The sequence below is a fragment of the Bufo gargarizans genome, unplaced genomic scaffold, assembly GCF_014858855.1.
Source record: "Bufo gargarizans isolate SCDJY-AF-19 unplaced genomic scaffold, ASM1485885v1 original_scaffold_909_pilon, whole genome shotgun sequence".
In the NCBI taxonomy this organism is placed as follows: Eukaryota; Metazoa; Chordata; class Amphibia; order Anura; family Bufonidae; genus Bufo; species Bufo gargarizans.
This window is the reverse complement of record NW_025334753.1, coordinates 87,899-105,522: the sequence shown is the minus strand read 5'-3', so window position 1 is coordinate 105,522 and position 17,624 is coordinate 87,899. Positions and strand designations below refer to the sequence as shown.

The 17,624-nt window shown below is 46.6% G+C and overlaps 1 protein-coding gene across 1 annotated transcript in view; it reads left to right on the top strand.

Moving 5' to 3' along the window:
• Positions 1–15,097, top strand: part of LOC122924219 (vomeronasal type-2 receptor 26-like) — a 115,090-nt gene extending 99,993 nt beyond the window's left edge. Inside the window, exons 5-6 of the mRNA XM_044275140.1 lie at positions 13,343–13,466; positions 14,190–15,097. Coding sequence (XP_044131075.1) covers positions 13,343–13,466; positions 14,190–15,097 — 1,032 coding nt within the window. The remainder of the gene's footprint in view (positions 1–13,342; positions 13,467–14,189) is intronic.
• The last annotated feature ends 2,527 nt before the right edge of the window (positions 15,098–17,624 follow it).

The window sequence follows — 17,624 nt, the reverse complement described above, 5'->3', positions numbered from 1 at the left end:
TGTGAAGTTTCCACCCCTAACTGATCGTGACAACATTATATGCGAGGGCCTGCTGGTGAGCTGACCCTCTAAAAGATTGTAGATGAGGGCCTGCTGGTGAGCTAACCCTGTAAAACATTATGGTTGAGGGCACCGAGCACCCGAGCACAATGGAAGTCAATGGGAGAACCCAATCATTAAACCAGGCACCCCCTGCTCTGAAGAGGGGAGGGTGTCTGGTTCATAGGAAAAGGTCAGAAATTGATGGAAACACCACCGAAATGGTTAGGGAACAGCATGGGCAGGATGTCTGGAGGCATCTTGAACTCCCAGGTCGCTGCTAGGAACGATGGTGTCTGAATAGTACGCCACTTTTACAGACTGACAATAATACGCACAAAACCGAAGATAAAATCGATTTTAGACAGAGGAAAAATTGTTAGGAAACATTCTTTCCTGTATATTTACTTGTACATAAAGTGCAAGTGCTGCCAAAAATTTCAAGTAAGAGGCACTGAGATACAACCTGTATATCACATAATGGAGGGCCTCATTGCGGTACAATTGTTCAGGTAGTGGGACTCCTACACTCATAAAGCCTATTCACTAAGTGAAAAGGACTCCAAAATTACAAGGAACCAGCACTCCAATACACCCTTTAATACACATAAAGGAAGGCATCATACACCCTTGAAAAATTATGATTGATGGCCTGCTGGTGACCCTCAAAAACATTAGGAGCAATGGCCTGCTGGTGACCCTCTAAAACATTACGGGCGAGGATCTGTTGGTGAGCTGACCATCTAAAACATTAGGGGTGAGTGTCTGCTACAGAGCTGACTATCTAAAACATTAGGGTCGAGTGCCTGCTGGTGAGCTGACCCTCTAAAAGATTGTAGGTGAGGGCCTGCTGGTGAGCTTATCCTGTAAAACATTATGGTTGAGGGCCTGCAGGTGAGCTGACCCTCTAAAAGATTGTAGGTGAGGGCCTGCTGGTAAGCTGACCCCCTAAAACCTTATATGTGAGGGCCTGCAGGTGAGATGACCCTCTAAATGATTGTAGGTGAGGGCCTGCTGGTGAGCTGACCCTGTAAAACATTATGGTTGAGGGCCTGCTGGTGAACGGACCCTCAAAAAATGTATATGCAAAGGACTGCAGGTGATCTGACCCTCTAAAAGATTGTAGGTGAGTGCCTGCTGGCGTGCTGACCCTGTAAAACATTATGGTTAAGGGTCTGCTGGTGATCTGACCCTCTAAAACATTATATGCGAGGACCTGCTGGGAAGCTGACCCTCTAAAAGATTGTAGGTGAGGGCCTATGGTGAGCTATTACCCTCTAAAACATTAGAAGCGAGGGCAGACTAATAAGCATGTTGATATGATGGAAGAGGAGATGGAGGAGGATGAGAAAAGGAAGATTTAACTATATACCCTTTTTTGTGGTGGAAGGGGTGCATGGGAATACAATGTATTCAGTACATTATAAAAAACACATTTAGAGTGCCTTTATGTTCAGCCGCTTTCCTCTGGTGGAGTAGAGAAGTCAGGGGCATTCCAGGCCTTGTTCATTTTTATAAACCTGTCAGCATTTTTAGTTGACAGGCGGATGCGCTTATCAGTTATTATGCCCCCAGCAGCACTAAATACCCACTCTGACAAAACACTGGTGGCAGGGCTGACCAGCACCTCCAAGACGTAGAGTGCCAGTTCATGCCACGTGTCCAGCTTGGACACCCAGTAGTTGTAAGGCACAGAGAGGTCATTGAGGACGCTGACACGGTCTGCTACGTACTCCTTCACCATCTGGCAAAAATTTTCCCTCTTTGTGACACTAGGCCACGCATCAGGGTTAGAGTTGAGCGGACACCTGGATGTTTGGGTTTGACGGGTTCGGCCGAACTTCGGAAAAAAGTTTGAGTTCGGGACCCGAACTTGACCCCGAACCCGAACCCTATTGAAGTCAATGGGGACCCGAACTTTGGAGCACTAAAATGGCTGTAAAAATGTCATGGAAAGGGCTAGAGGAAAGGGCAAGTGCTCTGCAAATAAATGTGGATAGAGAAATGACTTTAAATAACATAAAATACGTAAAAAAATAAATAAAAAATCTTGATCTAGGAGGACGAGGTCCATATGGAGTAGGAGGTTGAGGAGGGGGTGGGTGTGGCGGTGGCGGTGGAAACGGCGGTGGAGGAGGAGGAGGTAGCCTACACTGCTTTTTGGTTTTAAATTTATTTACATTTTTTTAAATTAGAGTACACCCCAAAACATTGGGAAATATAACCTGTGATAACCCCCTGCAGTCGTGCTAAACACACATTCAGACAATACACTGGCTGCAGGGAAGGCCAGCACTTCCAAGGGGTAAAGGGCAAGCTCAGGCCATGTGCCCAATTTGGAGACCCAGAAGTTGAAGGGGGCAGACCCGTCATTCCGTATGTGTAGGCATGTGCACACATACTGATCCACCATATTGGTGAAATGCTGCCTCCTGCTAAGACGTTCCATATCAGCTGGTGGTGCTGGTTGTTGTGGCGTGCTGACAAAGCTTTTCCAGATTTCGGACATGCTAATCCTGCCTTCTAAAGGTGCTGGCAGTGCCCCAGCTGCATTGGTGACCTCTTCCTCGTCCTCTGCCTTTGCCTTGAGCTTCCACTGTGCTGCGGACACACTGCAGCATGTTATCGCTCATGTGTGCCAGGCTACCCAGAGGCAACGAAAAGCTGCCCTCTGTGGGAGGTGGATCATCTGTATTCTCTGTATCCCCCCAGCCACACACCAGTGATGGCCATAAGCTGGTCTGGGTGCCACCCTACTGTGAACATGGTTACTCCTCCTCAATCTCCTCCTCCTTATACTCCACCTCATCATCCTCCAGAACTGTGCCCTGGCTGGACAATTGTGTACCTGGCGTTTGTGGGTGCAGGAACCCACCCTCGGAGCCACTTGTGAATGACTAGCCGGAAACCCTACGAAATGATCCCTCTTCCTCCTCCTGTGCCACATCTTCTTCCATCATTGGCAGCAGCATTTTTTCAAGGAGACATAGAAGTGGGAAAGTTACGCTGAGAATGGCGTTATCGGCACTGGCCATGTTAGTGGAGTACTCGAAACAGCGCAACAAGGAACACAGGTCTTGCATGGAGGCCCAGTCATTGGTGGTGAAGTGGTGCTGTTCCGCAGAGCGACTCACCCATGTGTGCTGCAGCTGAAACTCCACTATCGCCTTCTGCTGCTCGCACAGTCTGGCCAGCATGTGCAAGGTGGAGTTCCACCTTGTGGGCAAGTCGCATATGAAGCGGTGAGCGGGAAGGCCGAAGTTACGCTGCAGCGCTGACAGGCGAGCAGCAGCAGGGTGAGAACACCGAAAGTGTGCACAGACTTTATGCAGCAGCTCTGACATATCGGGGTATTTTTTAAGGAATCTCTGCACCACCAAATTCAGCACAAGCACCAATCAAGTGATGTGCATCAAACCGGCTAGTCCCAGTCTCGGGGATACAACCATTCTAACAATGTTCTTCCTTCTAAACCAGGTTCAGCTCATTCTATTACTTTGGAACTCAAATATGTTATTTCTGAAAGATGTTACTATTCAATAGTTCAAATTAAAAAGCATAAAACTCTGCGACTTTGTGACTGCCCATAGACTATAAACGTCCTGGGGTCGGGATTTATCTCTGAATGGCCATTTGGCCATTTAGAGATTGCAGCTGCACACTAATCATGTAGCTACTGAGCGGGGGGGCCCACTGCCAGTGACAGCAGGGCACCCCATAGAGAAGACAGAAGGGCACCCCTTCTAGACTACTGAATACACAGCACCGAATGAGTGTTGTGTATTCAGCTGAGGAAGCAATGTACATGGGCTGTAGGGTCTTTCATAGACCTCAATCAGGCCTGCACTGAGGCTGTACAGTGCTGTATACTCCTGTACAGTCTCTCTGGGGGTGTATCTCCCCTGTAACTGAGGCTACTATGTCAGCTCCAATGACAGGAGGAATGAATAGTAATAAAATATAAATAAATGTCATTTAAATGTCCCCGAGAGATCTGGTATGACCTTATGGGGGAAGCAAAGTGTAAAATAAAAAATAAAAAAAAGTTTCACATAAAAAAAAAATTACAATTACAAAAAAAAATTGAAAGAAAATAAAAAAAATAGACATATTTGGTATTGCTGCCTCCATAACAATCGGCTCTATAAAAATATCACATGATCTATCCCATCAGGTAAACGGTGTTTAAAAAAAAAAAATAATAATTATGCCAAAACAGCTATTTTTTTTGTCATCTCACTACCCAAAAAACAAGCGTCAAAAAAAGTATGCACCTAAAATGGTAATATCAAAAACGTCAACTCATCCTGCATAAAATGAGATCTCACACAAGACCGTAGCCAGAATAATTTAAAAAACATGTCTCTCAAATAAAAAATGTTTTACTTTAATAAATGAATAAAAAATAGACATATTTGGCATTACCGTGTGTGTAACAACCGGCTCTATAAAAATATCACATGATTTACACCATCAGGTGAACGCCCTAATAAAATAAAAAAATACCAAAATACATTTTTCTAACCTCCTAAAAACAAAATATCAAGTCACCAAAAAGTCTAATGTACCCAAAAATTGTACCGATAGAAAGTACAGACTAACCTGCAAAAGGCAAGCCCTTGGACATCTACGTTGGCAAAAAAATGAAAAATTTATGGATGTTAGTATATGCCAATACAAAATATAACAATGGATTTTTTATACAAAAGTAGTAAAACATGAAAAAAAGATATACATTTGGTATTGCCATAATCATATCAACCTGCAGAATAAAGTTATTATATCATATAAATCACATAGTGAACCTAATAAAAAATAAAAATCCGACAGAATTAAAATTTTGGCCCACCTCACCACCCAAAAAATGAGATAAAAAGCTATCAGAAAGGAAAATATACCTGAAAATAGTGCCAATAAAAACTACAGCTTGTCCCAGAAAAACAAAGCCCTCACACAGCAAAGTCAACAACAACAAAAATTATGGCTCTTTCAGCGAATTCCATGTTAGAAAATCCATATAGGGCTCCTTCCCTTCTGAGCCCTGCTGTGTGACCATACAGAAGTTTTTTTGACCACATATGGGGCGTTTCTATAAACTGCAGAATCAGGGTAATAAATATTAAGGTTTGTTTTGCTGTTAACCCGTGATGCGTTACAGGGAAAAAAATTTATGGCAAATCTGTAAAAAAATAAAAAGTGAAATGTTCAAAATTTGACCTCCATTTTGCTTTCTTAGATGGGCTCACTTTTATGGAGTTTCTACTCTAGGGATGCATCAGGGGTTCTTCAAAAGGGACATGGTGCCGAAAAAAAAGGCCATCAAAATCTGCCTTAGGCCTCATGCACACGACCGTTGTGTGCATCCGTGGCCGTTGTGCCGTTTTCCGTTTTTTTTCGCTGACCCATTGACTTTCAATGGGTCCGTGGAAAAATCGGAAAATGCACCGTTTTGCAGCCGAGACCGCGATCCGTGTATCCTGTCCGTCAAAAAACTATGACCTATCCTATTTTTTTGACGGACAACGGTTCACGGACCCATTCAAGTCAATGGGTCCGTGAAAGAACACGGATGCACACAAGATTGGCATCCGTGTCCGTGATCCGTGTCCGTAGGTTACTTTCATACAGACGGATCCGAAGATCTGTCTGCATAAAAGCTTTTTCAGACCGGCCTGATTTTGTGCAGGCACTTCCGAATGGCCTCAAACCGGGTACGTGTCATGGCCGTACTATAAAGTGGGGTCAGGTAGAGGACGTCCTCACTCCAGTAATGCCTGAAACTGTTTTTTTTTTACTAGGCCCATATGCAGCACGAGATTCCAAAATGTCCTCATCTCGGCTGCACTGACCGGAGTCCAGCCACCGGCCCTAGCCAAAAAGGTGCCCGGTGTTGAGCAATGAACTGTTGGGCGTACAAGTTCGTTTGCTCCACCATCAGATTCACAAAGTGGTCACTGAAAAAAAACTAAAATAGTCATATTCAGTGAAGCCCACTGTGTGAATCTGGATTCCTGGTTGTCCAACAAAATTAGGAATCACAGGCTCAAAATCCTCTGGGGTACACCATGCAAGTTTACCGGTAGGGGGCTCAGGTGGACTTATCTAGTGAGCCGGAAAACTAGTACGAGCCCCAGAGCTGCTCGTATTAGTGTGGGCCACAGGGTCCCTGGCATGGCGGTCCCCTTGCTCCGCCTGGCGGCGTCTCTGCCGCCTTGGGGGCTCATCACATCCCTAGATGATGAGGAGGACGCGGATGACAAGAGGAAAGTGGGGTCATCCCCGTCCTCACTAGAGCTCTCGGATTCGGAGGCAAGCAGGGCGTATGCCTCCTTGGCCGAGAACGTTCAGCGGGCCATAGGGGAGTCTGTGTGCGTGTGTGTGTGCATGTGTGGAAATCTTTATTTAGTGTGCGTGTGTGTGGGGGGATGGGTGTTCGCGTACTTTGCCCTACACCTAACAGAAAAAAAATAAAAACTAACAAAAAAAATTGAAAGCCCCAAAAAGTGTAATAAAAAATAAAATAATAAAACAATTCAAACGCGCTGATCAGCGGTACGAAGCTAATCAGCGGTGGGGTGGGCGATATGCAGTGGCCGGATGCTAAGAGTGCCAGCCACAGTCAGCGCATGCAAAAAATAAAAATAAATTGTGCCCTCAAAAATTTGTGTGTGGGGGTGGGTGTCATGGAACCATGAACCAGACGTACAACAAGAGATAGGTGGAAATAAGAAGGCTTTATTGAAACTCAAGCTGTAAGGCAAAAGTCCAAGCGGATGGCTAAACCGAAGCAGGGTCTTGCGAAGCCAGAAGTCAGGAACCAGAAGGGTAGTCAGACGAAGCCTGGATCAGGAACCAGCAGGGTAGTCAGACGAAGCCTGGATCAGGAACCAGCAGGGTAGTCAGACGAAGCCAGGATCAGGAACCAGAAGGGTAGTCAGACGAAGCCAGGATCAGGAACCAGAAGGGTAGTCAGACGAAGCCAGGATCAGGAACCAGAAGCAGCAGCAGTCTTAGAAGCATGTGAACACAGGAGGACCAAGCAGGGAACTGAAGCCACAGACCTCCTATATATATGAGCTGGGCATCCAGCTCCTCCCAGTGGGAAGGAGAAGCCGCAGGGTGGGAGGCTACAAGAAACCCAGAAACCAAGATGGCCGCCAGCACATGTCAAACGAAGGAGAACAGCAAGAAGGTAAGACCATGACAGTACCTCCCCCTCAAGGGCCCCTCCTCCGCGGAGTAAGGAACGGTTTCTGAGGGAAGCGTGCGTGGAAGGCTCGGAGCAAAGCAGGAGCATGGACATCTGCGGAGGGAACCCAGGAACGCTCCTCTGGACCATAACCACGCCAATGGACCAAAAACTGCACCCGACCGCGGACCAGGCGTGAGTCCAGGATATTGCTCACCTCATACTCCTCACGATTGCCCACTTGGACCGGACGAGGCCGAGGAACCGAGGAAGTGAAACGATTACACACCAGTGGCTTCAACAGGGAGACATGAAACACGTTGGAGATCCGCATGCCAGGAGGAAGCGCGAGGGCATAGGCTACCGGGTTTACCCTGCGAAGCACTCGGAAGGGACCAACAAAGCGAGGCGCCAGCTTGGGAGTGGGCACTCGAAGGTTGAGGTTGCGGGTGGACAACCATACGCGGTCTCCGACCTGGTAGGAAGGAGCGGGCGCTCGTCTGCGATAAGCCTGGAGTCTCTGGCGCTGCGCAGAGACCTCAAGGGACCTCTGGATCTGTACCCAAGAAGCACGTAGGACGGAAAGGTGATCCTCCACAGCCGGAATATCCTGGGGAGAGAATACCTCCGGTAACACGGCAGGTTGGAACCCATAATTGGCCATGAAGGGAGACGTCCCAGAGGAAGAGTTCACCGCCGTGTTCCTGGCAAACTCAGCCCAAGGCAGGAGGTCAACCCAATTGTCTTGGTGATCGGAGACATAGCAACGAAGGAATTGCTCCAAGGCCTGATTGGATCGTTCTGCGGCCCCATTGGACTGAGGGTGGTAGGCCGAGGAGAAAGAGAGATGAATCCCCAACTGGGAGCAAAAGGCGCGCCAGAACCTGGACACAAACTGACTCCCCCGATCCGACACAATCTCCTTGGGCAAACCGTGCAACCGGAAGACCTCCCTGGCAAAAATCGAGGCCAACTCTTGTGCAGAGGGTAACTTCTTGAGAGGAACACAGTGGCACATTTTGGAAAACCGATCCACAATCATGAGAATGACCGTATGGCCTCGGGATGCAGGGAGGTCCACAATGAAATCCATCCCCAGGTGTGACCATGGACGCTCCCCGGTGGCTATGGGTTGCAAAAGGCCCAACGGAAGGTGCCGAGGGGACTTACTCTGGGCACAAACGGAGCATGCCGCTACATATGCAGCGATGTCGGAACGTAGAGAAGGCCACCAGAACAGACGTGAAACAGCCCAGGACAGCTGATTCTTTCCAGGATGCCCCGCGGCCTTGGAGTTATGGTAGGTTCGCAACAACCGAGTGCGCAACTCCTCAGGCACAAAACATCTGCCGTTGGGTCTCCCAGAGGGAGCACCAGATTGAGCCGCCAAAATCTGCTCACCCAGGGGAGAGGTCAGGCTGGTGCGAATAGCGGCCAGGATCTGATTCGGAGGTATGACCGAAGTCGGAATCGACTCCTCCCCGGACAGCTCGGAGTACTGCCGTGATAAAGCATCCGCTCTGATGTTCTTGGAACCGGGTAGGTAGGAGACCACGTAATTAAAACGTGACAAGAACAGAGCCCATCTGGCCTGACGTGGTGTCAATCTCTTGGCCTCAGAGAGGTAGGTCAGATTCTTGTGGTCCGTCAGGATGAGAACCGGAACCACCGAGCCCTCGAGCAAGTGCCTCCATTCTTTAAGGGCCTGCACGATGGCCAATAACTCCCTGTCACCAATCTGATAGTTGCACTCCGCGGAAGACAGTTTCCGGGAGTAAAACCCACAAGGAAGCAGAGGACCCTCTGGTGTTCTACGCTGAGACAGGAGGGCGCCTACTCCCGTCTCAGACGCGTCCACCTCGAGGACAAAAGGCAACCCAGGGTTGGGATGCGACAGAATTGGAGCCGACACAAAGGCGGACTTTAGAGCCTCAAAAGCTCGGATGGCCTCGAGCGGCCAGACCTGGGGATTACTGCCCTTCCTGGTCAGATCCGTGAGAGGCTTGGCTAGCATGGAAAAGTCCCTGATGAACTTCCGATAATAATTGGCGAAGCCCAAAAAGCGCTGCAGGGCACGAAGCCCACTGGGCTGGGGCCACTGTAAGACAGCTGAAACCTTCTCAGGATCCATGGAGAACCCCTCAGCGGAAATGATGTAACCTAAGAAGGTTACCTGGGATCGGTGAAATTCGCATTTCTCAAGCTTACCGAACAGCTTGTTCTCTCGTAAGCGTTGCAACACTCGTCTGACATCCAGAATGTGGGCCTCCATGGATTCAGAATATACCAAGATGTCATCCAAATAGACCACCACACACTGCTGCAACAGGTCACGGAAAACATCGTTGATGAATTCCTGGAAGACTGCGGGCGCATTGCACAACCCAAAGGGCATAACCAAGGATTCATAATGACCGGTCCTGGTGTTAAACGCGGTCTTCCACTCATCGCCCGCCTTGACCCTTACCAGGTTATATGCCGCCCTCAGGTCGAGTTTGGTAAAGACCGTGGCCCCTTTGAGGCGATCGAACAGCTCGGAAATCAAGGGTATCGGGTAAGCGTTCTTGATCGTGATGCGATTGAGACCCCTGTAGTCGATGCAAGGCCTCAACTCACCGCCCTTCTTTTTCACAAAGAAAAATCCAGCCCCTGCCGGGGACGAGGATTTGCGAATGTGTCCGCGTGAAAGCGCCTCCCTCACGTACTCCTCCATGGCCTCATTCTCCGCTACCGACAGTGGATAGACTTTGCCACGAGGAGGAACGGCACCAGATTGTAACTCTATGGCACAATCGTATGGGCGGTGCGGAGGTAGGGCAACCGCACGCACCTTATCGAATACATCCCGGTACTCCTCGTATTCAGGAGGCAACAGAGAGTCCGAGGAAGTACACAGCAACTTGACAGGCCCATGGATGCAACTAGCCCCACACTGCGGTGACCACGAGAGGATCTCGGCCGATCTCCAATCGAAAGTCGGATTATGCTTCTGGAGTACCCTCTCCCCCTCGGACAGGCGAGCAAACCCCAGCTGCATGGGTTCACCCCCAGACAAGTCATCCCCAGGAGGCGTGGGAGGAGAGGGAGGCACGGGTGGGACAGCAAACGTAGGCGCCAATCTGTTAGAAGACCTCCGCAGGCTCTCCTTAAAGGAAGGTCTCTCCCTGAGTCTGGTGTCAATCAAAATCAGGAAAGAAATAAGGGACTCGAGCTCCACTGGTAGGTCCTTAGCTGCAACCTCATCCTTCAAAGCATCCGAGAGACCATGAGAGAAAGCAGCGACCAGAGCCTCATTATTCCAGCCCACCTCTGCTGCCAGGGTACGAAACTCAATGGCGTATTCAGCTACGGATCGTGAACCCTGTCTGATGGACATAAGGAGCTTCGCAGCAGAGGCAGCACGAGCCGGCACATCGAATACCTTCCGAAGAGAAGCAACAAAACCGGAAAACTCGGCAACCACCGGATTGTTGTTCTCCCATAAAGGGCTGGCCCAGGCCAAGGCCTTGTCCGAGAGCAGCGAGATCAAGAAGCCCACCTTTGATCTCTCAGTAGGAAAGGCATGTGGCAGCAACTCGAAATAAATGCCCACCTGGTTAAGGAAACCTCGGCACTGAGTTGGCTCTCCCCCAAAGTGCTGTGGAAGGGGGGCAGAACCGGTCATACCCCGAAACACCGCAGGCGCAGCAACAGGTGTCGGGGTAGACTCTGGCGCAACAACCGGAGCGGCAGTAGGAGCGGGCCCAGGAGCGATAACCGACCCATCGGCAACGGAAGCTAAATGAGCCGTGCGTTCAAGCAGGGTTTGCAACGCCACAGCGAACCGACCCAACAGGTGATCCTGCTGATCAAGTCTGGCAACCAGCGTAGGTAGCGAGGATGGCCCTGTACCGTCAGAATTCATGGCTTGGTCCTAATGTCATGGAACCATGAACCAGACGTACAACAAGAGATAGGTGGAAATAAGAAGGCTTTATTGAAACTCAAGCTGTAAGGCAAAAGTCCAAGCGGATGGCTAAACCGAAGCAGGGTCTTGCCAAGCCAGAAGTCAGGAACCAGAAGGGTAGTCAGACGAAGCCAGGATCAGGAACCAGAAGGGTAGTCAGACGAAGCCAGGATCAGGAACCAGAAGCAGCAGCAGTCTTAGAAGCATGTGAACACAGGAGGACCAAGCAGGGAACTGAAGACACAGACCTCCTATATATATGAGCTGGGCATCCAGCTCCTCCCAGTGGGAAGGAGAAGCCGCAGGGTGGGAGGCTACAAGAAACCCAGAAACCAAGATGGCCGCCAGCACATGTCAAACGAAGGAGAACAGCAAGAAGGTAAGACCATGACAGTGGGGGAGCAAGCTGCAGCACCCCTGGGGGGGTCTAGGGTCACACAGCTGAGTGCTGTGGACCCCAGAAACCCGACCCAGGTGCTAAACTACAAAATAAAACATTTTTTTCCCCCTAACTCTCCCTCACTATCCCTGCCTAATCTACCTCCCCCTACCTTTCCCTCACTGTCCCTAAAATGCTGTTTTCTGCAGCCGAAGGCTCCTCTCTCTACCCGCTCCACGGTACGTGTATGAGCAGGGAGAGGAGCTCCAGCAATTCAAATCTGCCGCTCCGCCCACCTGCCCAGCCAACCAATCAGAAGCGATCCTCAGAGGTGGCGTGATGGCCACCTCTCAGAATCTAAGGACGGTGATTGGTGGTGTATTATCACACCACCGATCACCGTCTTATTCCGGGTTATCGGGTCACCAGAGGCGGAAACGCAGAAAACCGCAGGTCTGAATTGACCGGCGGTTTGCTGCGATCGCCGACACGGGGGGGGGGGGGTCACAGGACCCCCCTTGGGACTGTACCAAGGTGCCTGCTGAATGATTTGAGCGAGCAGGTACAGGTACTCCCTGTGTCCTTAAGTACCAGGACATCATGGCGTACCTGTACGACCTGTGTCCTTAAGAGGTTAAAGGGTTAACATTTCTAAAATCAGTTTTTAATAGTTTGGGGGTGTAGTTTGTAAAATGGGTAATTTATGGGTGGTTTCTATTATGTAAGCTCCTCAAAGCGACTTCAGAACTGAATTGGTCTTTAAAAAAGTTGATTTTAGAAATTCTCTTGAAAATTTCAAAAATTGTTTCTAAAATTATAAACCTTTTAAAGTGCTAAAAAAATAAAATAACATTACCAACACAATGCTAACAAAAATTAGACATATGATGAATGTTAATTAATAAGTTTTTTTTATTATATCACTTTCTGTTTGAAAAGCAGAGAGATTCAAATTTAGAAAAGAATGGATTTTTCAGTAAATTTGTGATTTTTTTTACAAATAAAGGTAAAACATATTGACTCAAATTTACCATTAACATGATATACATTGTGTCATGAAATTTTTTTTTTGCAAAATTAGGTTTGGTCAGGAAGGGGATAAATGAGTTTCTCGAGTCTTGATTTCTATTGACAAAAATACTGTACTTACCTATCTAGTGAGCTACCAGTGATGAGTGGCAGGGGCTATATTCGAATTCGCGATATTTCACAAATATTTTGTAGAATATTCGTCATATATTAGCAAATTTTGAGAATTCAAGATTATTTTATTGAATGCGAAAAATCAGCAATGTAAAAATCGTGTAATGCAAATTCATAACGCGAAATACAGGCGTGGGTCACTTTGGCTACATTTTTCAAGTTTCTAGACGTTTCCTGAGACTGAAGAAAATGGTTGGCACGGCAGAACTTTATATGCAGATAGAGTCAAGTGCTTCAATATATTTGCGATTGTGCTAATCGGCAGTGATTAGAATATTTTATCGGACTAAGTATTGTTGTGAACTTGACATTGCTTCCTTCTCATTGGCCCACAAACAAGAAGCAGAGAGGAATTATGTGTTCAGATGAAAAAAAATGCTAAATATTCGATATAACGAATACATGGCACTATATTCAAAATATTTGCAAATTCTTGAAGTGGCGATATTCGCGATAAAAATTTGCTATTCGAATATTTATGCTCAACACTATGGGCTACTAGAAATGAGACAGTAGGTCGTAGATCAGAGTTGTGGATCATTCCAGAAGCTCACTCACCAACATGTTGTCACTGTTGTTTTCTTAGATCCCTAGATCTCAGTGTTCAGAGAACTGTTTACCAGGAACCCGGAAAGTCTCAAAGTCCAGAATCTATTCCTGCTGCTATGATTGTGTCCAGTGCTCCTCAGGAGAAATCTCTAACTCCACCGGTATAAAGACATTAGTACTCTTTCATCTGCTTCAAGTTTTATTCCATTTAGACAAATTAAGCAATTATTTTGTTGGTTTTGCTGTCTTATCATCATTCAGCTGCAGAGATTTGCTCTGCTATGTTTCTGAGAAGACAAATTTTAAAGTCTCTATCCTAGAAGTTTCCACATTGTGGGAAAACCAAAGCAGCTTAACCTACGTTCTTAAACAATTAATCCTCCTCAACCCACCCCATTCCTGTAAATTCTACGCTCTACTGGTCTCTCAAAAAGTAATGTTGACTTTGACTATGTTGGCTGTGTGGATAGAGATGAGTGAATTGGTGAAAATCTGCTGAACCTGGTCTTTATCCGTGTCCTGAGGATAGGCCATCAGTATAAAAATACCAGGAAACCCCTCTAATGGCAATGACAAATAATAAAAATGTTTTTTATAGAGATATTCAGAAGAATATTTTATAAGATTTACAAGAATAATGGGCGAGAGTTATCAAACTGGTGTAAAGTAGAACTGACTTAGTTGCCAATAGCAACCAATCAGATTTCTACTGTCATTTCCCAGAGAAGCTGTGAAAAATGAAAGGTGGAATCTGATTGGTTGCTATGGGCAACCAAGTCACTTCTACTTTACACCAGTTTGATAAATCTCCCCCAATGTATTTATATAGATAAGAGTTGTTCTTTGTTCCATATCTCATGAAAGTATGCTTTTATGATTTTCAGACAGTGAAAAATGCATGAAATGTTCTGACCTTGATTGGCCCAATGAGAAGAAGGATCGTTGTGTTCCAAAGCTGCTGGAATTCCTCTCCTACACAGATGATACAATCGTCCTGGTTATTTCTCTGGTTTCTACTATACTTTCTTTCCTTACATTCATGATTCTTATTACTTTTATTTTGCACCAAGACACGGCCATTGTGAAGGCCAATAACAGAAACCTGAGCTTCCTTCTCCTGGTCTCCATCATGCTGAGCTTCCTCTGTGTCTACTTGTTCCTCGGACATCCAGTGGATCTCACTTGCATGCTACGTCAGGTCTCATTTGGAATCCTCTTCTCAGTAGCTGTTTCTTGTGTCTTGGCCAAAACCATCATGGTTTGCATTGCTTTCATAGCCACCAAGCCCGGCAGCTCCTGGAAACGCTGGATTGGAAGCAAGTGGTCTAATTCTCTGGTGGTGTTCTGCTCGTCCATCCAAGTAATAATCTGTATGGTTTGGTTGACTCTAGCACCTCCCTTCTCAGAGCTGGACACTAAGTCCAGTCAGGGAAAGAACATTGTGCAGTGTAATGAAGGCTCCGTTATTGGGTTCTACTCAGTCCTGGGTTTTATGGGGGTCTTGGCAGTTATTAGTTTTATTATGGCTTTTTTAGCTCGGACATTACCGGACAGTTTTAATGAGGCCAAGTACATCACCTTCAGCATGCTGGTGTTCTGCAGTGTCTGGATTGCCATGATCCCAGCTTATCTCAGCACCAGAGGTAAATACGTGGTGGCTGTGGAGATATTCGCCATACTGACCTCAAGTGCTGGAGTCTTAGGGTGTATATTCTTCCCAAAATGCTACATTATCCTGTGGAGACCTGAACTCAATGCAAGATCACAATTACTGGAGGGAAGACGCAGATGATGTGATCATGTGATGTCATACGATAAATCCAGAACAATGATACCACAATATGAAGAAGAACAGGCTGCCTGTATCCACATCTAGCAGCATATAACACTTTAGCAGATATAATGGTTTATTTTGTAGGCCTGGCATATGGTTTCCAGAAGAGTAGTAGATCTTTATTCTGAAAACAGCTTTTAAGCATTAAACATTTCCTGGTGCCCTGTAGGTGACGTATCACAAACATAATTTTTGGTCCCTTTTGATTATTTTCATAGCCTCAGTGATAGTGGTGCCATTAAGTTTACTATACAGGTCCTTCTCCAAAAATTAGCATATTGTGATAAAGTTCATTATTTTCTGTAATGTACTTATAAACATTAGACTTTCATATATTTTAGATTCATTACACACAACTGAAGTAGTTCAAGCCTTTTATTGTTTTAATATTGATGATTTTGGCATACAGCTCATGAAAACCCAAAATTCCTATCTCAAAAAATTAGCATATTTCATCCGACTAATAAAAGAAAAGTGTTTTTAATACAAAAAAAGTAAACCTTTATATAATTTTGTTCAGTTATGCCCTCAATACTTGGTCGGGAATCCTTTTGCAGAAATGACTGCTTCAATGCGGCGTGGCATGGAGGCCATCAGCCTGTGGCACTGCTGAGGTGTTATGGAGGCCCAGGATGCTTCAATGCGGCGTGGCATGGAGGCAATCAGCCTGTGGCACTGCTGAGGTGTTATGGAGGCCCAGGAGGCTTCTATAGCGGCCTTAAGCTCATCCAGAGTGTTGGGTCTTGCGTCTCTCAACTTTCTCTTCCCAATATCCCACAGATTCTCTATGGGGTTCAGGTCAGGAGAGTTGGCAGGCCAATTGAGTACAGTAATACCATGGTCAGTAAACCATTTACCAGTGGTTTTGGCACTGTGAGCAGGTGCCAGGTCGTGCTGAAAAATGAAATCTTCATCTCCATAAAGCTTTTCAGCAGATGGAAGCATGAAGTGCTCCAAAATCTCCTGATGGCGGCTGCATTGACCCTGCCCTTGATAAAACACAGTGGACCAACACCAGCAGCTGACATGGCACCCCAGACCATCACTGACTGTGGGTACTTGACACTGAACTTCAGGCATTTTGGCATTTCCCTCTCCCCAGTCTTCCTCCAGACTCTGGCACCTTGATTTCCGAATGACATGCAAAATTTGCTTTCATCCGAAAAAATTACTTTGGACCACTGAGCAACAGTCCAGTGCTGCTTCTCTGTAGCCCAGGTCAGGCGCTTCTGCCGCTGTTTCTGGTTCAAAAGAGGCTTGACCTGGGGAATGCGGCACCTGTAGCCCATTTCCTGCACACACCTGTACACAGTGACTCTGGATGTTTCTACTCCAGACTCAGTCCACTGCTTCCGCAGGTCCCCCAAGGTCTGGAATCGGTCCTTCTCCACAATCTTCCTCAGGGTCCGGTCACCTCTTCTCGTTGTGCAGCGTTTTCTGCCACACTTTTTCCTTCCCACAGACTTCCCACTGAGGTGCCTTGATACAGCGCTCTGGGAACAGCCTATTCCTTCAGAAATGTCTTTCTGTGTCTTACCCTCTTGCTTGAGGGTGTCAATGATGGCCTTCTGGACAGCAGTCAGGTCGGCAGTCTTACCCATGATTGCGGTTTTCAGTAATGAACCAGGCTGGGAGTTTTTAAAAGCCTCAGGAATCTTTTGCAGGTGTTTAGAGTTAATTAGTTGATTCAGATGATTAGGTTAATAGCTCGTTTAGAGAACCTTTTCATGATATGCTAATTTTTTTAGATAGGAAATTTGGGTTTTCATGAGCTGTATGCCAAAATCATCAATATTAAAACAATAAAAGGCTTGAACTACTTCAGTTGTGTGTTTAATGAATCTAAAATATATGGAAGTCTAATGTTTATCAGTACATTACAGAAAATAATGAACTTTATCACAATATGCTAATTTTTTTAGAAGGACCTGTACATGCACAACAGGCTTTTGCAGTTATGAGTACTGTCTGCAAAGGTGAAGGACGGGTCCAGCAGTGCTCCTTCAGGTGGTGTTCTCTAGGGGATTGGGTCCACATAAAATCAGTGTCCCGTGGTCCTTTACAAAGTTCTAGGAATTAATAAATCATGTCCCAGTTCTTTGTCCTGACCACATGTGCATTTATATATGTAATGAGATCACTTCTAAGGCATCCAAGGTGAACAAGACAAATTTTTTAAGCTTCTCATTATAAGAGACATCTTTAATCATATTTAACCTGCTTCATTTGATCACACTAGACTTCCAGGTACTTGAACCTCTAGCAAATCCTTGCTTGTTTCTGCAACCTACAGGGCAGTCTCCTTAGCGGCAGGCATCAATGTTAGACTGTGGTACTGTAAAGCAGTATTCTTATACCCTGGGTCTGTGCTACAAAGATCTTAGTTCCTTTAGAAGCTTTGCCAGGCTGGCAAAGGCCAAGGAGACACAAATCAGCAGCTACATGTTGATCTTACACTCTCCTGTCCTCCACCTAACTCCTCAAC